Source organism: Mchenga conophoros, linkage group LG16 (assembly GCF_057382185.1).
Source record: "Mchenga conophoros isolate Kocher_MC1m ecotype Shallow Benthic linkage group LG16, M_conophoros_male_GT1.1, whole genome shotgun sequence".
In the NCBI taxonomy this organism is placed as follows: domain Eukaryota; kingdom Metazoa; phylum Chordata; class Actinopteri; order Cichliformes; family Cichlidae; genus Mchenga; species Mchenga conophoros.
This window is the reverse complement of record NC_140541.1, coordinates 3,345,742-3,363,292: the sequence shown is the minus strand read 5'-3', so window position 1 is coordinate 3,363,292 and position 17,551 is coordinate 3,345,742. Positions and strand designations below refer to the sequence as shown.

General features: G+C 43.6%; 1 protein-coding gene across 5 annotated transcripts in view; it reads right to left on the bottom strand.

Moving 5' to 3' along the window:
- LOC146556099 (aryl hydrocarbon receptor-like) overlaps nt 1–17,551 on the bottom strand; it is a 69,905-nt gene that overhangs the window by 46,168 nt on the left and 6,186 nt on the right. For 4 of the 5 annotated variants that reach the window (XR_014888862.1, XM_085248326.1, XM_085248327.1 and 1 more), the window contains exons 2-4: nt 16,769–16,956; nt 7,094–7,185; nt 2,003–2,092 (exon numbers count right to left, since the gene is read on the bottom strand). Coding sequence is in view for 4 of the 5 variants with exons in the window: in XM_085248326.1 (XP_085104452.1) it covers nt 2,003–2,092; nt 7,094–7,185; nt 16,769–16,956 (370 nt within the window). In the remaining variant the exon portion in view is untranslated. Of the gene's footprint in view, nt 1–2,002; nt 2,093–7,093; nt 7,186–13,313; nt 13,432–16,768; nt 16,957–17,551 lie in introns of those variants that run through there. The other variant, XM_085248329.1, reaches the window with a different exon arrangement.

Sequence of the window (17,551 nt, the reverse complement as noted above, 5' to 3'; positions counted from 1 at the left end):
ATATTGCCATTAACCATTCATAAAAAGGAAGAAGAAAAAGACCAAACCAAAATGCCAGTGGCCATGAAGAGCCGAAATGGGACAGCCACCCCCCCCCCCCCCCCCCCAACCCCCCCAACCCAACCCTGAACACAAATACACAGCTTGGAAAAGATTGTGCCGGACTGGTCCGAAGTTCAAGTATATATTACATGATTCAGTTTCATTAATTAACAAAGAAAATAAAAGGAACCAGCACACCAACAGTACAATAACTAGCACAACGGCCTAAGAAAACAATGCACAGGTGGCGTTAAACCTAAGGAGAGCGTGAACCCTTAGCAGCATTACAGCATCAAACTGAGGGGCTATCGAGGCTCACCCAGAGATCAAAGTTTTGACATAATCACTGGCCTCCTCTGCTGAAACAAAGTCCTTCTCGACACCCTTATATGTGATGCGTAGTCGCGCTGGATGAAGCAGGCCATACCGAACACCTTCAATGCCACGGAGTTGCTGCCTGACCGAGCCCGTGCCACCCTGGCGGTGTAGTCGGGGAAGACTGAGATGGTCTCCAACTTTAATCTGTCGGCGTTCTCTAGCACGTCGTAAAATGTCAACACAGTCAGTGTGGTAATGAAACCTGCATACAATGGCTCGTGGACGGCGGGCTTAGGTGCGGGCTGGAGAGTCCTGTGCGAACGATCCAAAAGCGGCTCCTTTCCCAGATCAAATGCTTCTTTTAGCAGGGAGGCTACGGCAGCAGTGGTGCATGTGTCAGGGCCCTGCGGTACTCCCACTATCCTAACACTGTTGCGCCGCGACCTGGACTCCAAGTCTTCACACGTATTTTCCAGCTTGGCTACATGAGCTGTGAGGCCCTTGATAGTGTTTCTCATCTCAGCTATATCATCAGAGCAGACAGTAAGTGCGTGCTCCATCTCCTTCACCGTACCTTTTAGCTCAAACATGGTAGCGTCATTGGCAGCTTTATCGATCGCCAGCTGCGTCTTCACAGCCTGCAGGTCGAACTTAATGGTAGACAAAGCATCACCCAGAGTGTCCTGAAGTTCCTTTTTAAAGATGTCGGCGATATCTTTCCTCAGCCAGCAACTCGACCTTGAGAGCTTCAATACCAGGATTAGCTTGGCACGAGGGGGGCTTTGCAGGAGACGACGGCTCACTCGAGGGTGTGGTTGCGGTTTGCAAACTAGGCCTCAGTTGTGTTTGAATAGTACTGCGGGTTTTAACATTTTTTGCTGCCATTTTACGCAGGCCCGAGTAAAACTTCTCAACAAAACAATCCACAAACCAAAACAGGACTGGAAATATGGCCGAAAAGCGCGAATGAATAACAACTTAATCGAAATCGGCGGGAGCTCCCAGACTCGCGTCCCACTCCATCAAAGCTCAACCAGAAGTCCCACAGCACTTCTTTTAAACAGAGTTCCTTGTTTTCTATAATATAGAACCCTGATTATATGCCACAGATGCATTTTTATTACATTTTTGTTGTCACAGAAGTTCTACTATTAGATATAATAATGGTGCAAGCTCCACCTGTACATAGTGCTTAAAAGCTGGACGTAACACTGTGCGAGCAGTGGTGCAGAGACGTGCTGTGCACTGCAGGATGCTGTTGTGGCCGCTGGTTTCTACAAAAGGCCAAGCTATAAATAGGTCTTTCTGCAGCTGCCTGTGACCCTAGCATGCAGGGACTATACTAATGGATCGACGCAGACCCCCGTGTTGCTGCCGCCAGTTGTTGCACGCAAGCAACGCATTTATCAGCTGATGAAGCAGAGCCTCTAACACCTGTAAAATTACTACTTTTGTATTTCAATACAATATAAAATATTGAATAAATCGTTAGAACCCAGGACCTACTTAATGCCACCATGTCACAATGACACCCATTTAGAACCTGTCACCTCCCTAAATGCTAAGCTACTCTGGCTTCTGGTTCTCAGTAGTGAGGAATGACAATCAATGGATGTAATTAGAGTGAAAAACAGACTGATACCTGATGGAAGCCCAGATAGTCCTGAATGGTGTGAGAGGAGTAGAAGATGGTCCCACTGGCAGTGATAACCAGGATGAATCCATTGAGAGCCTGTTAAAGCAGATGCACAGACAGTGACACGGTTCATTACTGTGCTTTCATCCGTGTGCTGCAGCATCTGACTGTCATCAGCCAACATGATCATAATGATGTGACTTTAACTAGAGGATATACATTGACGAACAACAGGTACAACAATATGTTCTATTTTTCCCTTTTCGTTCATTTCCATCTAACAACATTTTAGTCAGACAGTGGGAGGTGGAATAAACGTGGATCTGAGGTTGTGGTTTGGGGGGGCCCTCTGTGAGGACTGGTGCTGGCTCTCTGGCTGTGCAGACCTCCAAAGAAACTGTCCTGCATGAGGAGCAATGACTGAGCGTGACAACAGTCTTGACGATTACAGTGAATGTACGCTGTATTGAAAAAAGTACAGTATTAGCTTGTCTGCATTCACAAACATTCAAACCTAAGATATGCTTTTGTTAATTGATCGTTTTTAATATGATGTTTGCAGCTACAACAGTGAGAGCTCCAGTTTTTGGCTCGCGGTATCCCAAAGGTGTTCTGGGTTGAGGTCATGACTTTTTTCTAGGGATAGACAGAATCCAATATACAGCATCGGTCCGATCCTGACCTAAATTACTGGATCGGATATCGGGGAGAAAAAAAAATATAATCCGATCCATTAAATATCACAAAAGAGCCTCAGAAAACTTGCAACATGGCGTAACCCAGGTAGTGACCTCAGCACGTCGGAGCAGTATGCGTCACGTGACAGAGCGGCTGTTGTGTGTGAGACCTGTCAGCAGTCTGGAGTTCACACTGAAAGCATTTGGAGCCGCGCTACGTCCTGCCAAACCAGGTGTTGTACCAAGGTAGGGATTCCCGAGAAAACCTGCCCCGCCCCCGCTGCGAGCACCCGCCGGACACAGAGTGGGATCCAGTTCACTCCGCCTCCATTACAGACAATTAGACGTGGAAGTAGTGATGTTTGAGTTTTGTGAAAAAGTGAAAATGAGTGTCGTTATCTTACCATTCAGTTTGAGGGTTCACACGTGGTGAGGGACGGGGTTGTTTTAACAAACGCCTGATGATTATATTTATCCTCCTGTGACTTTGCTGTATAAAGAGCTAAAACCTCCAACGTTTCAGGAGGAGTTCGTCGTTATAAGAAGTCGGTTTATGTTCAGCTTTAAGAATAAAAGGGTCCATTTTTTCTAACGTTGTTGAATATAAATATTATTTTCTGCTGATATTGCACTTCTTTCTTTCAGAACCAAAGAGTTTGTGAAACCTGCATAAAATTGCATTTTAAATTCCTTTTTGAATATCACTTCGATTTCTGCTAAAAGTTTAAATGAAAAGATCAGTATCGTTATTCTAGTTGTTATTTCTTGAAACAACAAGAATAGCCAACACAAGACTGCCTGTAAAATGCTAGATAGTGCTTTTCTACTCGAGCAGTCAAAGTACTTTATACAACATGCCTCAGTCTCCCACTCACACAAGAACTTTTTCTACAGTTCATATTCGCCTCTCTGCATCAGGACTGTGATGGTTCGGTCCAACGTACCGCAACATTTCTTACTTTATGTTGGTGACTTCTTAGACCACATCAGGAAACCAGGATTTTTTTGGTCCCCACAAAGATACACACACACGCACACACACACGCACACACTCCTCTCTGATAGCACAGCGCTGATGCCCTCCCATGACCTGCTTCCTTCAGGGAGCATGAACAGCCACTGAAACTGGGCGACACAAACATGTCTGAACTCTTCCTGAATCATCCAGAATCAAACCAGTTAGCACCTCATGGTATCATTAACCTCCGAGCTGTCAGGGTTTACTTCAGGCATCATCTGTGTACGTCTTGGTTTCCAGACTAAAAGCAGGCAGCCTGTGTCCTGTGTTGTCGTAGCTGTTGTGTGAACCTTCACTGTGTTCATTATTAACATTACCTAAAAGGGAAAAGTAGCACAATTACTAAATTCTGCCATATTTCCTGCATTCTCTGTTTGAATAATTGACTGGCTCCTCTATAATTCACTACCATCTGATGTGAAGAACAGCAAAGGAAGAGGCTTCATACAAGAACTCCTTTTATGAAATCAAATTCAAATTCAAATTCAAATTTTATTTGTCACGTACACAGTCATACACAGTACGATATGTAGTGAAATGCTTGGACAACTGCTCGTGACCTAAAGAAAACAAAAAAGGAAAAGGCTATGAATAAGATAGGAAATAAATATGAAAAATTAAAAAGGGTAAATTTAACTAGGAAGGAATAAAATATAAATTAAGGTTAAAAATGAAATAACTGTACAACACAAATTAGAATGAAGGGTAAATTTAACTGGGAAGAATAAGATAAATATATAAATTAAAGTTGAAAATAAAATAACTGTACAACAAAATACACAATATAGAACTATATAAGAATGTATGAAGAAATCTAAATATAAATAAATATATACACAATAACAGCAGCTGTACAAGTATTAACCGGAAATGAAGAATATAGTGACCAGTGTTGTGCAAAACCAAAGTCCAGAAAGTCCAGTGTGTGTGTAAGAACCATATGTGTGGGTCAGTACTGTGTGGTGGTGTGATTGAGAGACCGTATCGCCTGCGGGAAGAAGCTCCTCCTCAGTCTCTCTGTGTTGGTCTTCAGGGAGCGGAATCGCTTTCCTGACCTCAACAGAGAGAACAGTCTGTTGTTGGGATGGCTGAGGTCCTTCACCATCTTCCTGGCCTTGGTCCAGCACCGCCTGCTGTAGATTGAGTGCAGGTCAGGGAGCTCGGAGCGGATGGTGCGCTCAGCTGACCGCACAACCCTCTGTAGAGCTCGTCTGTCCTGCATGGTGCTGTTCCCGAACCAGGTTAAGATGTTTCCCGCCAGGATGCTCTCTATGGTGCACGAGTAAAAGTTCCTGAGCACCTTGGAGGGCAGTTGGAAGTCTCTCAAGCGTCTGAGGTGGTAGAGACGCTGTCGGGCCTTTTTCACCACGGTGTTGATGTGACAGGACCATGACAGGTCCTGCATGATGTGAACTCCGAGGTATTTGAAGCTGTCCACTCTCTCCACTGGGCACTCGTTGATGACGGGGGTCTGGTAGTTCCTCTCCTGCTTAGTGCTGAAGTCCACTATCAGCTCCTTTGTCTTACTGACGTTTAGAAGGAGGTTGTTCCTCTGGCACCAGTTCTCCAGATTCCTAATCTCCTTCAGGTAGGCCGTCTCGTTGTTATCAGAGATCAGGCCCACCACGACGGTGTCGTCAGCAAACTTGATGATGGTGGTGGAGCTGGTAGTGGCCACACAGTCATATGTGTACAAAGAGTACAGCAGGGGGCTCAGAACACACCTCTGGGGGGCTCCAGTGCTGAGAGTGGTGGAGGCTGAGACATGTCCGCCCATCCTTACTGCCTGTGGTCTGCCAGTTAGGAAGTTGGAGATCCACAGACACATAGATGAGCTGAGTCCCAGATGCTCCAGCTTGGTGGTGAGTGTGGAGGGAATTATGGTATTAAATGCAGAGCTGTAGTCTATGAAGAGCATTTTAACATAATTCCCCCTTCTAGTGTCCAAGTGAGTGAGTGATGTGTGGAGGAGATGAGAAGCCTATTCTTTGGAGACAAACCATCATTGTTCATCTCCTCGCTTATTCTGAGGATCAGGAGCATGAGGAGCAAGTTCTCTGTGGAGCACCGCCTCCTGACTCATCTACAAATGACCTTTCATTTCTCACTTCGAACAGTTTGGGGAAACGTACAGTTATCATGTGAAAGAAGTCTGAATGTTGGAGAAAGGAGCCCGTTTCCTCAGCTCTCCTGGAATGCCAGTGTGATGCACATTGGAAGGAAGTGGGCTGGAAAATCAAAGACTGCAGCCGATCCCGAAAAGCTCCGGCAGCCAGCAAGCTTTCTTCACACACGCAGCACAGACGGCACAGAGCTCTTATCTTTCTGTTGGAAGTCAAACTGGATTTTTGATCAATAATTTCTACCTGAAATTCCAGAAAATATCCCATAACAGCATTTCTATCAGATTATCCTGTCACACTCTCCAGGTCACCTAATTTGTATTTGATTAGAGCTGAAGTCTGTGATATTTACAGTACATTTGCACAAACTGGTCCATAAAGAGGCCGTGGATTAACCAAACCAGTAACCTGGTGGATGTGAGTCCTGGGAACACTCCAGGCATTTACAGCCCGTTCTCACTCCTGAGGCGTAACATCCCGACGATTTGTCAAGTCCCAAGGCGTTCCTGAGGAACGAGTTCTTATGCTACGCGCTGGCTTATGGATGAAATCCAAATATAAACACTGACTTGATGAAGACTTGAGCAGTAACGTCGTTGAAGTAGCTCCAACAGACACTGAGCCTCCTGCTGTTCGTGGCTATGAGAATGACAGTAGCGCTGTTTTCACTCATGACCCAAAGACACAAAAGTGCAAATTACTGCTCCTTTACTCATCAGCTCGCTGGCTGCAGCTGAGCAGCTCAGGCGATGTTTAGTTGCACCAGTGTGAACCGATGTGAGGATGGCAGTGAATCATCCCTCACACACTTTGTGATTTTGTCATAAAGAGGTCACTGTCATTTTTTTACACATGTCTGCCACACAAACATTTATACAAGTGTGGTTTTAAAACTTCAGGTATTTTTAAGTATAAAGAAGCTAAATCGTATTATTCCTGCACAGATGGAGTCAAACATATTTGAACAACACTGAGACGAGCAACACAGCCGTTTTAATGCAGTTCTCAAATGTACAAAAATGAAACAATGAGTCACGTGAACAGAGTAAAATGTCAAAGACAGTCTCATCAAGAGCTGAGTCCCAGAGCCTGCATGATGCTCCCAGCTGGGAATCCCTGGAACTGAATCCTAACAGCAAACTAACACTAAAGACAACATGTTTGACTAATTAATAAATAATAATATAGACAAAGGCGTCACAGTTTTGTTGCACACGGTCAGTGATGATAAAGGGCTGCTCTGTTGTAGTCATGGTGCTTTTGGTGGTTCATAACTGACCTGCAGCAGAAGCTCACCCTCGGGCATCTTGGTATTTGTTCCTCCTGTTTTATTGTGACCATCCTTCCCTCCATTTCGATTGTTGAGGGCAACTGCAGAGAGAAACACACATGCTTCAGTCTTGTGATGCTTGCACAGCACTGCTGTTATTTTCTCCACATTAAAAGCAGGAAACACACTAACAAAGCACTGTATGCAGTTTCTATGCAATAAGCAGTTTCCTCAGGTTCAGAGCTTTTGAACTAAAATATACTGTTTTTACTTTAAAACAGAGAAGAAAGACGACAAATTCCTCCTCATCGTTGTGCAGGTGAAGCCAAAGGCAACACGTCACATCCCGACGCCGTGACAAATCGTCCGTCAGGCACTCGGAGACACGAGAGCCATTTGGAATGAATCTATACATGTAAATGTGTTTTATGTTCTGATCATGAAACACGGTTAAGGTGAGGGCTGGAGTACATGCTGGAGCGTGTTACCGCCACTAGCTGAATTCTATTGGATTCAACTGAGAATCCAAAGCATATCATCAGGACACTGAAGGGTACCTTTCGTGTTAATATGAGACACACATGACAAATCATCAGTATTACACGTTGGGAATGAGAATGCTAAACTTCATCATCTTTTCTAGTCTTTGGCTTAGAAAGAAGTTGGTGTGGAAGAATATTTGCCGATGCTTCATCCCCTGCTCTGTGTTTTTTGCGTTTGTCCATTATGCCAGCAGCGTCTAAGCATTTTTTAAAAAAAATTTATGCCACACCCCCTGCAATGGCGTGCCCCCCAATTTGGGAACCACTGGCTTAGTGGGAAGTTGAAGGTTGTCAGGTCAACTACAGCTTTTCACCACGCCCCCTTTCTCTCTTTTCTTATGAACTTACAACATATTTATTAGAAACACACACATTTGATCATGTCCACCACTTTATTAACCTCACCTGTTTTCAAATGAGCAATTTATCTACAACGTTTTACTCCCATTGACTCCCATTAACCTGCCACTGTGACCACAGTTTTCACCCTACAGATGCAGCTACACTCGACTCTTTTCACAGAAGCCCTTCTTCAAAGCACACCTGGTTATCTTACCTGATGCTTCAATTTGGCTACTTTAACGTGGGAAGCTGTGGGAACATCACCAGGACTTGCTGCTTGAAGTTCACATGAAATGACTTTGGAGCGTTAAACTTTGATGTACTTTATTTCACGAAGAAATTATTTGTTAATTTGGGAGTGTTTTGGATGATAGAAAGGAGCTCTGTATGAACACTGCTGCTGCTAAACTACTGTGGTGGAAGCAGCGTGCTTGATCCCATCAGTGGCCCCCATGTCAGCACTGGCCAAATGTATCTGGCCCAGTAACTGATAGATTAAACCTGACAAACAAGCACTGACCCTGAAAATCAGGCACTCCCTCATACTTGGCGCTCTCTCTGCCGGCTCTGCAGGCAGTTTTTATTGTAATGTGTTGGTGTACAAAACGCAGACGAGAAGCTGCAAACTAAAGGTTCATGAGCGTTCCTTCAAATGCCTGCACATATGACAGCGCCTTCAGCTTATGTACAGACTGCTGAAAGGGTTGGTCTCACTCTTCTTAAACATTTTCTTTTTTAATTAATAAAAAAAAGACTCAAACCAAAATAAAAATAGAAATAGGAGACTTAGACGCACAACTGAGAAACAAGGAACGAGTATGTCAGAGTCTACCCAAGACAAAGAAAACACATTTGAGTTCAATCATTTTCTAATCCAATTATTAAAATTAGCTGAAGTGCACATTACATACAGGAGGAGCAACTACTGATGACTAACTCTACATACAGCCGCTGTCATGGTAAGTGTGGATGTGCTGGGGTTGTACATTCTACTGTGTGCGCACCCTAACTTGGTTGTGGAAGATCTGAGGAAAACTAATGTGAAACGTCTTGATGACTTACTGCTGTAAGAAACGGATATAAAAATGACTCTTAAGTTGGACACATTTGTAACAGTTTCAGTGACAGCAGACAAGCTCGCAGCTGAACACATGAACAGTAGATGGCCCTTTATGAAGAATTTCAAGAGGTCAGTATAGCTGACCCCTTTTAACAACGCTGACCCCTCACCCAGCTGGTGTGCATGCTAGCATTAGCTGATAAACTGATGGAACACGAGAAGCTGGAGAAATACCAAGGGCTCAGAGAAGAGCTCGAGAGGATGTGGAGGGTGAAGGTGACGGTGGTCCCCGTGGTAATTGGAGCACTTGGTGCGGTGACTCCCAAGCTAGGCGAGTGGCTCCAGCAGATCCCGGGAACAACATCGGAGATCTCTGTCCAGAAGAGCGCAGTCCTGGGAACAGCTAAGATACTGCGCAGGACCCTCAAGCTCCCAGGCCTCTGGTAGAGGACCCGAGCTTGAAGGATAAACCGCCCGCAGGGGCGTGCTGGGTGTTTATTTTGCAACTCAGGATGCAACTCAGTATTCTTCTTCCTCCAAACACGACGAGTTGAGTTTATACCAAAAAGTTCTACTTTGGTTTCATCTGACCACATGACATTCTCCCAATCCTCTGCTGTATCATCCATGTGCTCTGTGGCAAACTTCAGACGGGCCTGGACATGCACTGGCTTCAGCAGCGGAACACGTCTGGCACTGCGGGATTTGATTCCCTGCCGTTGTAGTGTGTTACTGATGGTGACCTTTGTTACTTTGGTCCCAGCTCTCTGCAGGTCATTCACCAGGTCCCCCCGTGTGGTTCTGGGATCTTTGCTCACCGTTCTCATGATCATTTTGACCCCACGGGATGAGATCTAGCGTGGAGCCCCAGATCGAGGGAGATTATCAGTGGTCTTGTATGTCTTCCATTTTCTGATGATTGCTCCCACAGTTGATTTTTTCACACCAAGCTGCTTGCCTATTGTAGATTCACTCTTCCCAGTCTGGTGCAGGTCTACAATACTTTTCCTGGTGTCCTTCGAAAGCTCTTTGGTCTTGGCCATGGCGGAGTTTGGAGTCTGACTGTTTGAGGCTGTGGACAGGTGTCTTTTATACAGATGATGAGTTCAAACAGGTGCCATTCATACAGGTAACGAGTGGGGGACAGAAAAGCTTCTTACAGAAGACGTTACAGGTCTGTGAGAGCCAGAGATTTTCCTTGTTTGAGGTGACCAAATACTTATTTTCCACCCTGATTTACCAATAAATTCTTTACAAATCCTACCATGTGGATTCATGGATTTTTTTTTCACATTCTGTCTCTCACAGTTGAAGTGTACCTCTGGTGCAAATTACTGACCTCTGTCATCATTTTAAGTGGGGGAACTTGCACAATCGGTGGCTGACTAAATACTTTTTTGCCCCACTGTACATGACACAGCCCCACTAACCTGCCACAGCTCAGGAGTTTGGCTGCTAACGAAAACCAGTAAAAACTCACATCTTCTCTATTCTTGCTTCTCGTGAAATTTTTAACTGATTTAAATATTTTCATGAATCACACATAAAGCCCTACAGAGCCCAAATCCTTCTTACATAGCTCATGTTCTGAGCTTCCAGCTTCTCTAGTTATCCCATTAGAGACTACTGACTACTCCACTGCTTTACTTCAAATCCACGTTTCTGAGTTTGCAGCACCAAACCTTTGAAACGACATCCCTGAAGCTGTCGTTCATTTTGATTAGTACGCATACATATTAATATTTTATCACATTTTTGGCTATAATTTACAATAACATGCACTTTATAAAGTGCTACACAAATAAGGTTACAAGTTATCATAACAATAAAGTTCACATGAGTTTGACATTTTAAATAATGCACAATTTTCTGCTCTGATATTAATGTGTAATGTCAGTGAACCTTCTCCTTGTATAAATGGGCATGCAGTAATTACAATACAACCACAACCTCACAGCCTTCCTCTCTGTGCAAACAACCAAACGATCCTTTGCTTTGCATTGACAGCATTAACACAGCACAGAAAGAGTCAATGCAAAAATGAACAGTCAATGCAGCTGCCCCACTCCCACATCTACTAACACATGCTGTACACACCAGCACACATATTAGAGAAAACACGCACGCTGTGCCGCCTTCCTGGCATTAGCAGGGCTGGGGGATGGGGTTAAGCCAAGTAGGAGAAGGACAGAGGATGAGGCTGGCAGAGGGTGCTGACCCCACAGCTCTACCTTTCATTTGTGGTCAGAGAGATGACCTACAGGAAGGAGGGGGAAGCAGTGCACAGTGAAACAGGCATCATGACCTGTCACAAGACTTTGGGAATGGTCACACAGCTTACATAACAAATCCCAGAGCAGCAGTTCTGGGCTACAAAAGTGGGACAAACTGCAGATATTTGCAGCTGTGTGCCAGGTTTATGTGTTTTTCTCCTCATGGTTCATTTTTAATACAATATCAGAGGAACTTCTGTGGCCTTATCATCATGACAATTTTCATTCCTGCTTCCCTTTACTGCACCTGCCAGAAACAGCTCTTTAATAATGTTTTGCTCTCTTTATGAACATTATTCGTATTTGTTCATTTACAAATATAATCCACTAAAATTAAAATGACAATAGCGTGTTCCAAGAGCCGCAGCTTATCTGAACAACAAATACCCAGCTATGGATACAACAATAGGATTATTAATGTTAATGATGACAACAATAACCATGTCTGTGGTTACCTACAGGTCCAAACATGGATGGGACGACTCAGCAACACTGGAGTGAAATCAGGTTGGCTTCCTGTCTTTAAAAAAACTGCGGGAAGCTTTCCAGGACACTGGGTCAGTTAAAGGGGACAGGAAGAGGAAAAAGGACAGAGCGTCCGGCTGTAGGCACAGACGTTTCTAAGAAACCCAGAGGCGTCTTTATTGGCTCAGTTCTGTCATCTACAATCTTATCAACCCTTTGTTTGTTGTAAACACAGTAGCAGTTGCCTCCAAGGGGATATCTTCACTATGGTAGCACAGCTGATCTAACAATTTATCCAAAAAAACAAATGGATAAATGAATAAAACAGCTGCTATGGTCACACCTACTGTGCTGTACTATATGTAGAGCATGGCTAAATGTGTGCTCTAGCCATTTAAGGACAATAGTTATAGAATTGACATCATTTTCCACATTCTGGGATTAGCTTGGAGCTCTGATAAGGCAGAAATGGATCCCCATCAATCAGGATTTGTCCCAGAAGCTCACACCCAGTCAACTGCAGGAGTTTTAAAGTAGAAGGATCGACTAACAGTGACTCCTGGCATACATGGGATTTATTTGACAGTCTTTGAAACTTGTGAAACGTTTATGCTTGTTCTTTTCTATATCACAGAAACCTAGAAAATCGAAATAAAAAGTGGCAAAGTGAATTTGCTCCACTGCCCAAACTTCCAGTCACGTTTATGACTGTAATACTAAAAGGCATATCATGCATTTTAGTAAAGCTGTTGTTGGATGTTAGTAAAGCTGACATCCATCATGAACAACCCACATCACCCACTGCATGAGTCTGTGAGTGGGCTGAGCAGCTCCTTTAGTCAGAGACTGAAACACCCTCGCTGCAGGAAGGAGCGCTTTCACAGATCATTCATCCCAACAGCAGTTAGACTCCATAACTCCTCAATCACGATGTCATGACTCACTGGACACTGTGAACATCCACGGTCACCACTTCATGCATAATGCTTCCATGTGTACGGACATGTGCAGGTATATATGTCTGTATATGAATACATATGTATATTTAGTGTGTACATGTGTGTGTGTGTACATGTCTATACATAGGAATAGTAGTGGTACAATAGTTATGTTAAGCTATATAGTTTGTGTCTTGCATATTTCCAACCATATCCATAATCACATACTGTGTATGCTACTGTTGTATATAGTGTGTTATCTTACTTTTTTCATTGGTTGTCCTTTTTGGATTTCCTTCTGTACCTGAGCTGAGGTGACGCAAAAAATTCCCCGTTTGGGATCACTAAAGTCTTATCTCATCTTATCACTGCGTCTACACTGCACGTCATCTGTGACAGGACTGCTAGAAACATGTGATCTGAACTTTTTCAAACGTTAGCTCAGACTAACGGCTGAACCTGCAGCTCAGGTGGTCGAGCAGGTCATCTGCTGATTCAGCATCTCTAACAGTGCTTGGATCCAAATGCCAGACAGCAGCTGTGAATGTGTATTTTATAGCTGAGGATACGGGGGGCGGGGGGATCCACGTGTTTGCAGCGTTAACTCACCTCTCCTCAGACTGAATGAGCCCATTGTAGCTGCTGACAATAACAAAGATGGCAGCTGGCTCGGATAATGCTGTCAGCCAGATTAAATGGGCTCTGTCAGAGCTTTGTTCAGCTCCTGTGATGCATTCAATGCCCGCTCTCAGGAGATTTTTAAAGACACCTTATTGATGTTGAAAAAAACAATACTTAATGAAGTCATAGCTCTCTTAGTGTTTAAGAGTTCCTCTTAACATCCAAGCGGGGCAGAGTGCTGAAGAAGTGGCAGCATTCCCAGAGTGCTGCTAGCTCCATGCTGTCCAGGTCATCCAGCCTCGGAAGCTTCTGACAAGTGAATTTGTGCTGTTTACATACAGCAAATTACAGCTGACTGCAGAGGCAGCCTGGAGCACTGGAGCTGCTTCCTTTATGTAAGAGCCCTGAGCTTGTTAATTACTTAGAGACTGTCCAGGAAGTAGGCTAATGCAGTTAGACAAGAGGTTTTGTCTATAGGCTACACTTTGACCTAATGCTACGGCAATCCACGATCAATAATTCACTGTGACAGCTTGAGGAGATACCAAATGCTTCTGTATGTTGCTAAATGTAGCTCCTGAACATAATTAAGGAAATACGTAAGAAAAGCACTTTGCTTTCTTTTCTTAGCGTACAGCCACGTGGCAAAACTAAGCAAAGCATTTGTGCAAACACTTTAAACATGCTCTAATCACCACAGCTGTAACCTGTGTGTCTCTACCAAACAGCCATTTCAGAACGATGCTGCCTTAAACAAACACTGCTCTGCCTCCATTTCATAAATTCTTTAAACTCCAGGGTTTCTCTCAATTATTCATGTTTTGGGAGCCACTGCATTGCAGCATTCGCCTCGAAAGATCGCCACCTAAAATAACAATGTTTTTTATGCAACACATACCAAACACAGTTCTTAATCCCCATATATGTGAAGTCACACAGACACAGGTCTTAATGAAATAATGAGAGCCTGTCGCTGTGATGAAGTCATCAGAAGAAGGCAGTGGGTTCTTGTTCTTGTGGTGCTCTGAGATGATCTGCGAGCTGTTGGGCAACACCAAAAGAGTAGCTTGACTGTTGTGACACAATCATCATGGCTGAAAATAACTGAGGACATTTAAAAACAGCTGCTGCTTTCTGTTCACAATAACGACACATAAAAACAAATTCCAGTTTGTTTCTATCTGGTCTTTAAGTCTGAAGTCATTAGCCGTTTTCAGGTCCAAACTCCGCTTCAGGTCCCAAAGTCAAACGAGCACGGCAACATCACTGAGAGTCACAAACTGTCAATTCTTTCATCTGTAATAAAATCATCAGCATTGCTGCTTTACCAGGTGTAACAATGAAGTTTAACATCCAGACATCCATGAAAACAGGATTTATTACATTTAACAGAGATGAAGTTAGCAGGAAGTTAGCTCGCTAGCTTCCACCTAAACATGATATAGCATGTTCTGACAGAGAGATTTCTGTAAATACTCAAACATACAGCTCTGCTATCACTTCCAACATAAATGAAGACAGAAAACTAAACAGCAGTGACGTTTGTAGGGTTACTGAAGTTGGGCTAGCTGCTATATAACGATGTGCTAGCGACACAGCTACGTTAGCATAGCATAAACACAGTGAAGCTAGAGGATGAACGCTAACCTTTTTCCACTCGATAAAAGTTAACGTGAGGGATTCTGGTGGTTAGAGACAAATGTAATCGCATGGCAGGATGCTGTAAACGGACCAAACTCCAGTCAGGAGAACAACTGAGATAATCCATCCACAATACGAGGTTAGTCATTCATATACTGCTGCATGGGCTGTAGTTACATCGGAGGGGTTTAAAAACTGAGCTTTAAAATGAACAGTGGTAATTAATAAACACAGAGTAGTTTGGACCCAGAAGCAGAGTTCATATGTCATCAACAACCGGATTGGTTCACAGGGAAGCAGTGGTTAAGACAGCAAGAGGGTCCTGGTTCAAACTCCAGTCGCAGTTTGTAGTACCAAAAAGACATGAGTACAGATAGAAACAGCAGTCTTCTCTCAACTCTACTGGTTCTGAGTGAAAGACCCTTCAAAGAGGATATTACTGTTCTAACTTAAATAGATGCTATTTTTGATTTTTTTAAATATTAATATTTATTCCCCCTCCTCTTTACAATTTCAATAATATTCTACACTATCCGTTTCCACAGAAGTTGGCCTTATTTCCTTGGTGTTGTGGTGATGTAGTGAAGTGGAACAAGGTCCAAGGACCTAATCAGAACCAGCTCCAGGGATTTTCACCAAAACAAACAAACAAACAAACAAAGTGCAAAGCTGTTCTGCAAACCTTTCACCATCAGTTGCTGAGTAAAGGTCTAACTAACTTCCACAGCATGTCTTTATCCTGTCTTCCTTCTCTCACCCCAACCGGTCGCAGCAGATGGCCGCCCCTCCCTGAGCCTGGTTCTGCCGGAGGTTTCTTCCTGTTAAAAGGGAGTTTTTCCTTCCCACTGTCGCCAAAGTGCTTGCTCATAGGGGGTCATATGATTGTTGGGTTTTTCTCTGTATCTATGAAGCGCCTTGAGGCGACTTTTGTTGTGATTTGGCGCTATATAAATAAAATTGAATTGAATTGAATTAACTACAAGAAATCCACCAGTGACATTTCACATTTTTCTAACTTTTTTTATAGCTGTGAAACAACAACTGTATTTTTGATCAGTCCAGTTCATCTGTTACTTTTTTATCAGAGGATTTTACCATACATACAGATTTCCATCAGCTCATTCTGCACTTTGCAAAATATTCACCTGTTTACAAATGTGCAGACTATTATACGCATTATTGTCATTGTGCAGTGCATACTATGGTTCTGTCTTTATTCCAGCACAGGATTAATACTATATCCATCTGTGAATGGATGAACATCTCATGGCCCATCTGTGCAGAGCTGTACATTGTTGTTATTTAGTGTATGTGTCTTTTCACGGCTGTTTTTACACAGCACCTGTCGTCCACCAGGTGTGGAGCCAGTTTTACCTTAATGCCTTATGAGAACTAGTCCATGAATGTTGCATAGCTTTACACAGCAGCAGCTGGACTCATTTTCATGGGAAGAAATCCACAGAGGAGAGAATGTGAAATTCTACCCATCAGTTTCTTGCAGTAGTCTCTCCCACAGCCACCAGCTTCAGTGGTTTTAGGGCCCAGACAGTTTCTGGTAATAGCATCAGGGAACCTCTTTTTACACTGGAAGTCGATATCCAAAGGTCCAAATATAAGGCAAGTGTTGGCTTTGGCATTTGTCCTGCTTTCAATCACTGCGCTGAGCTACGCTAACCGTTTAGGAATCATAAGTTTTATAGAGAAATACCAAAAACCTTTCACTTTCTGGGAGAAGAGTTTGTGACTTACAAAATGAATGTCTACTGCTTAATGCCATTGCTGCGATCAGAAGGTAACTTTACCAGAGAAGAAACTCTTGGCTCGTAGGTAGCTGACACTTAGGCGGAGGATGGACAGTTTATCCAGACTGGCAGTGACCTCTTCAGGAAACGGCAGCAGACTGGCCAGCCGCTCCAGCTCCCCGTTTAGCCTGTCTCTATGTCGTTTAGATGGATTGGACTTGGATCCCGCAGTTGGTGGTTGCTTCACCCTGATTAGAAAGCAAACAAGAACCATTGGTATTGCTGTAGGTAGATTAGATCTGGTTCTTCGTGTATGCAGCCTGTCTTCTGTATTATTTTTACGTGTAGACTCGCTGTGTATCAAAGACAGACATTGCTCTGGGTCTCAAAAGTGTGGTCAAGTAAAGAAGTCCCTTAAAAATCGACTTTCATTCCAATAATCAGCAGAGAGCGACCACTCCAACAAGACCTCGGGAAACTCTTTCTGACAGCAGATGTAAAATGTGCTTAATACAGATAATAAAGACATAAAAACCCTGCATATGTTTACAGTGCAGTAAGACAGTTTATTGTCTCAATCACTTGGTTAAACTCTAAACTAAGCAAAGTGAATCACATTCTGTGACTTCAAGTGACGATGGGTGAAATAAGTGCCTGTGGTGCGAAGCAGGCAGCCTGAGACCCACTTTTCTCTGCTTCCAAACGAGTGACAGACGTGACCTTGAAGCCGTCACCTTCAAAATGATGCACGACAAGTGATGTGTTTTTGGTGTGTTGGAGCTTTACTGACGACAGCGTGCAAATAATATTGTACAGCGGAAAGATAAAGTAGGGTGTGATTGA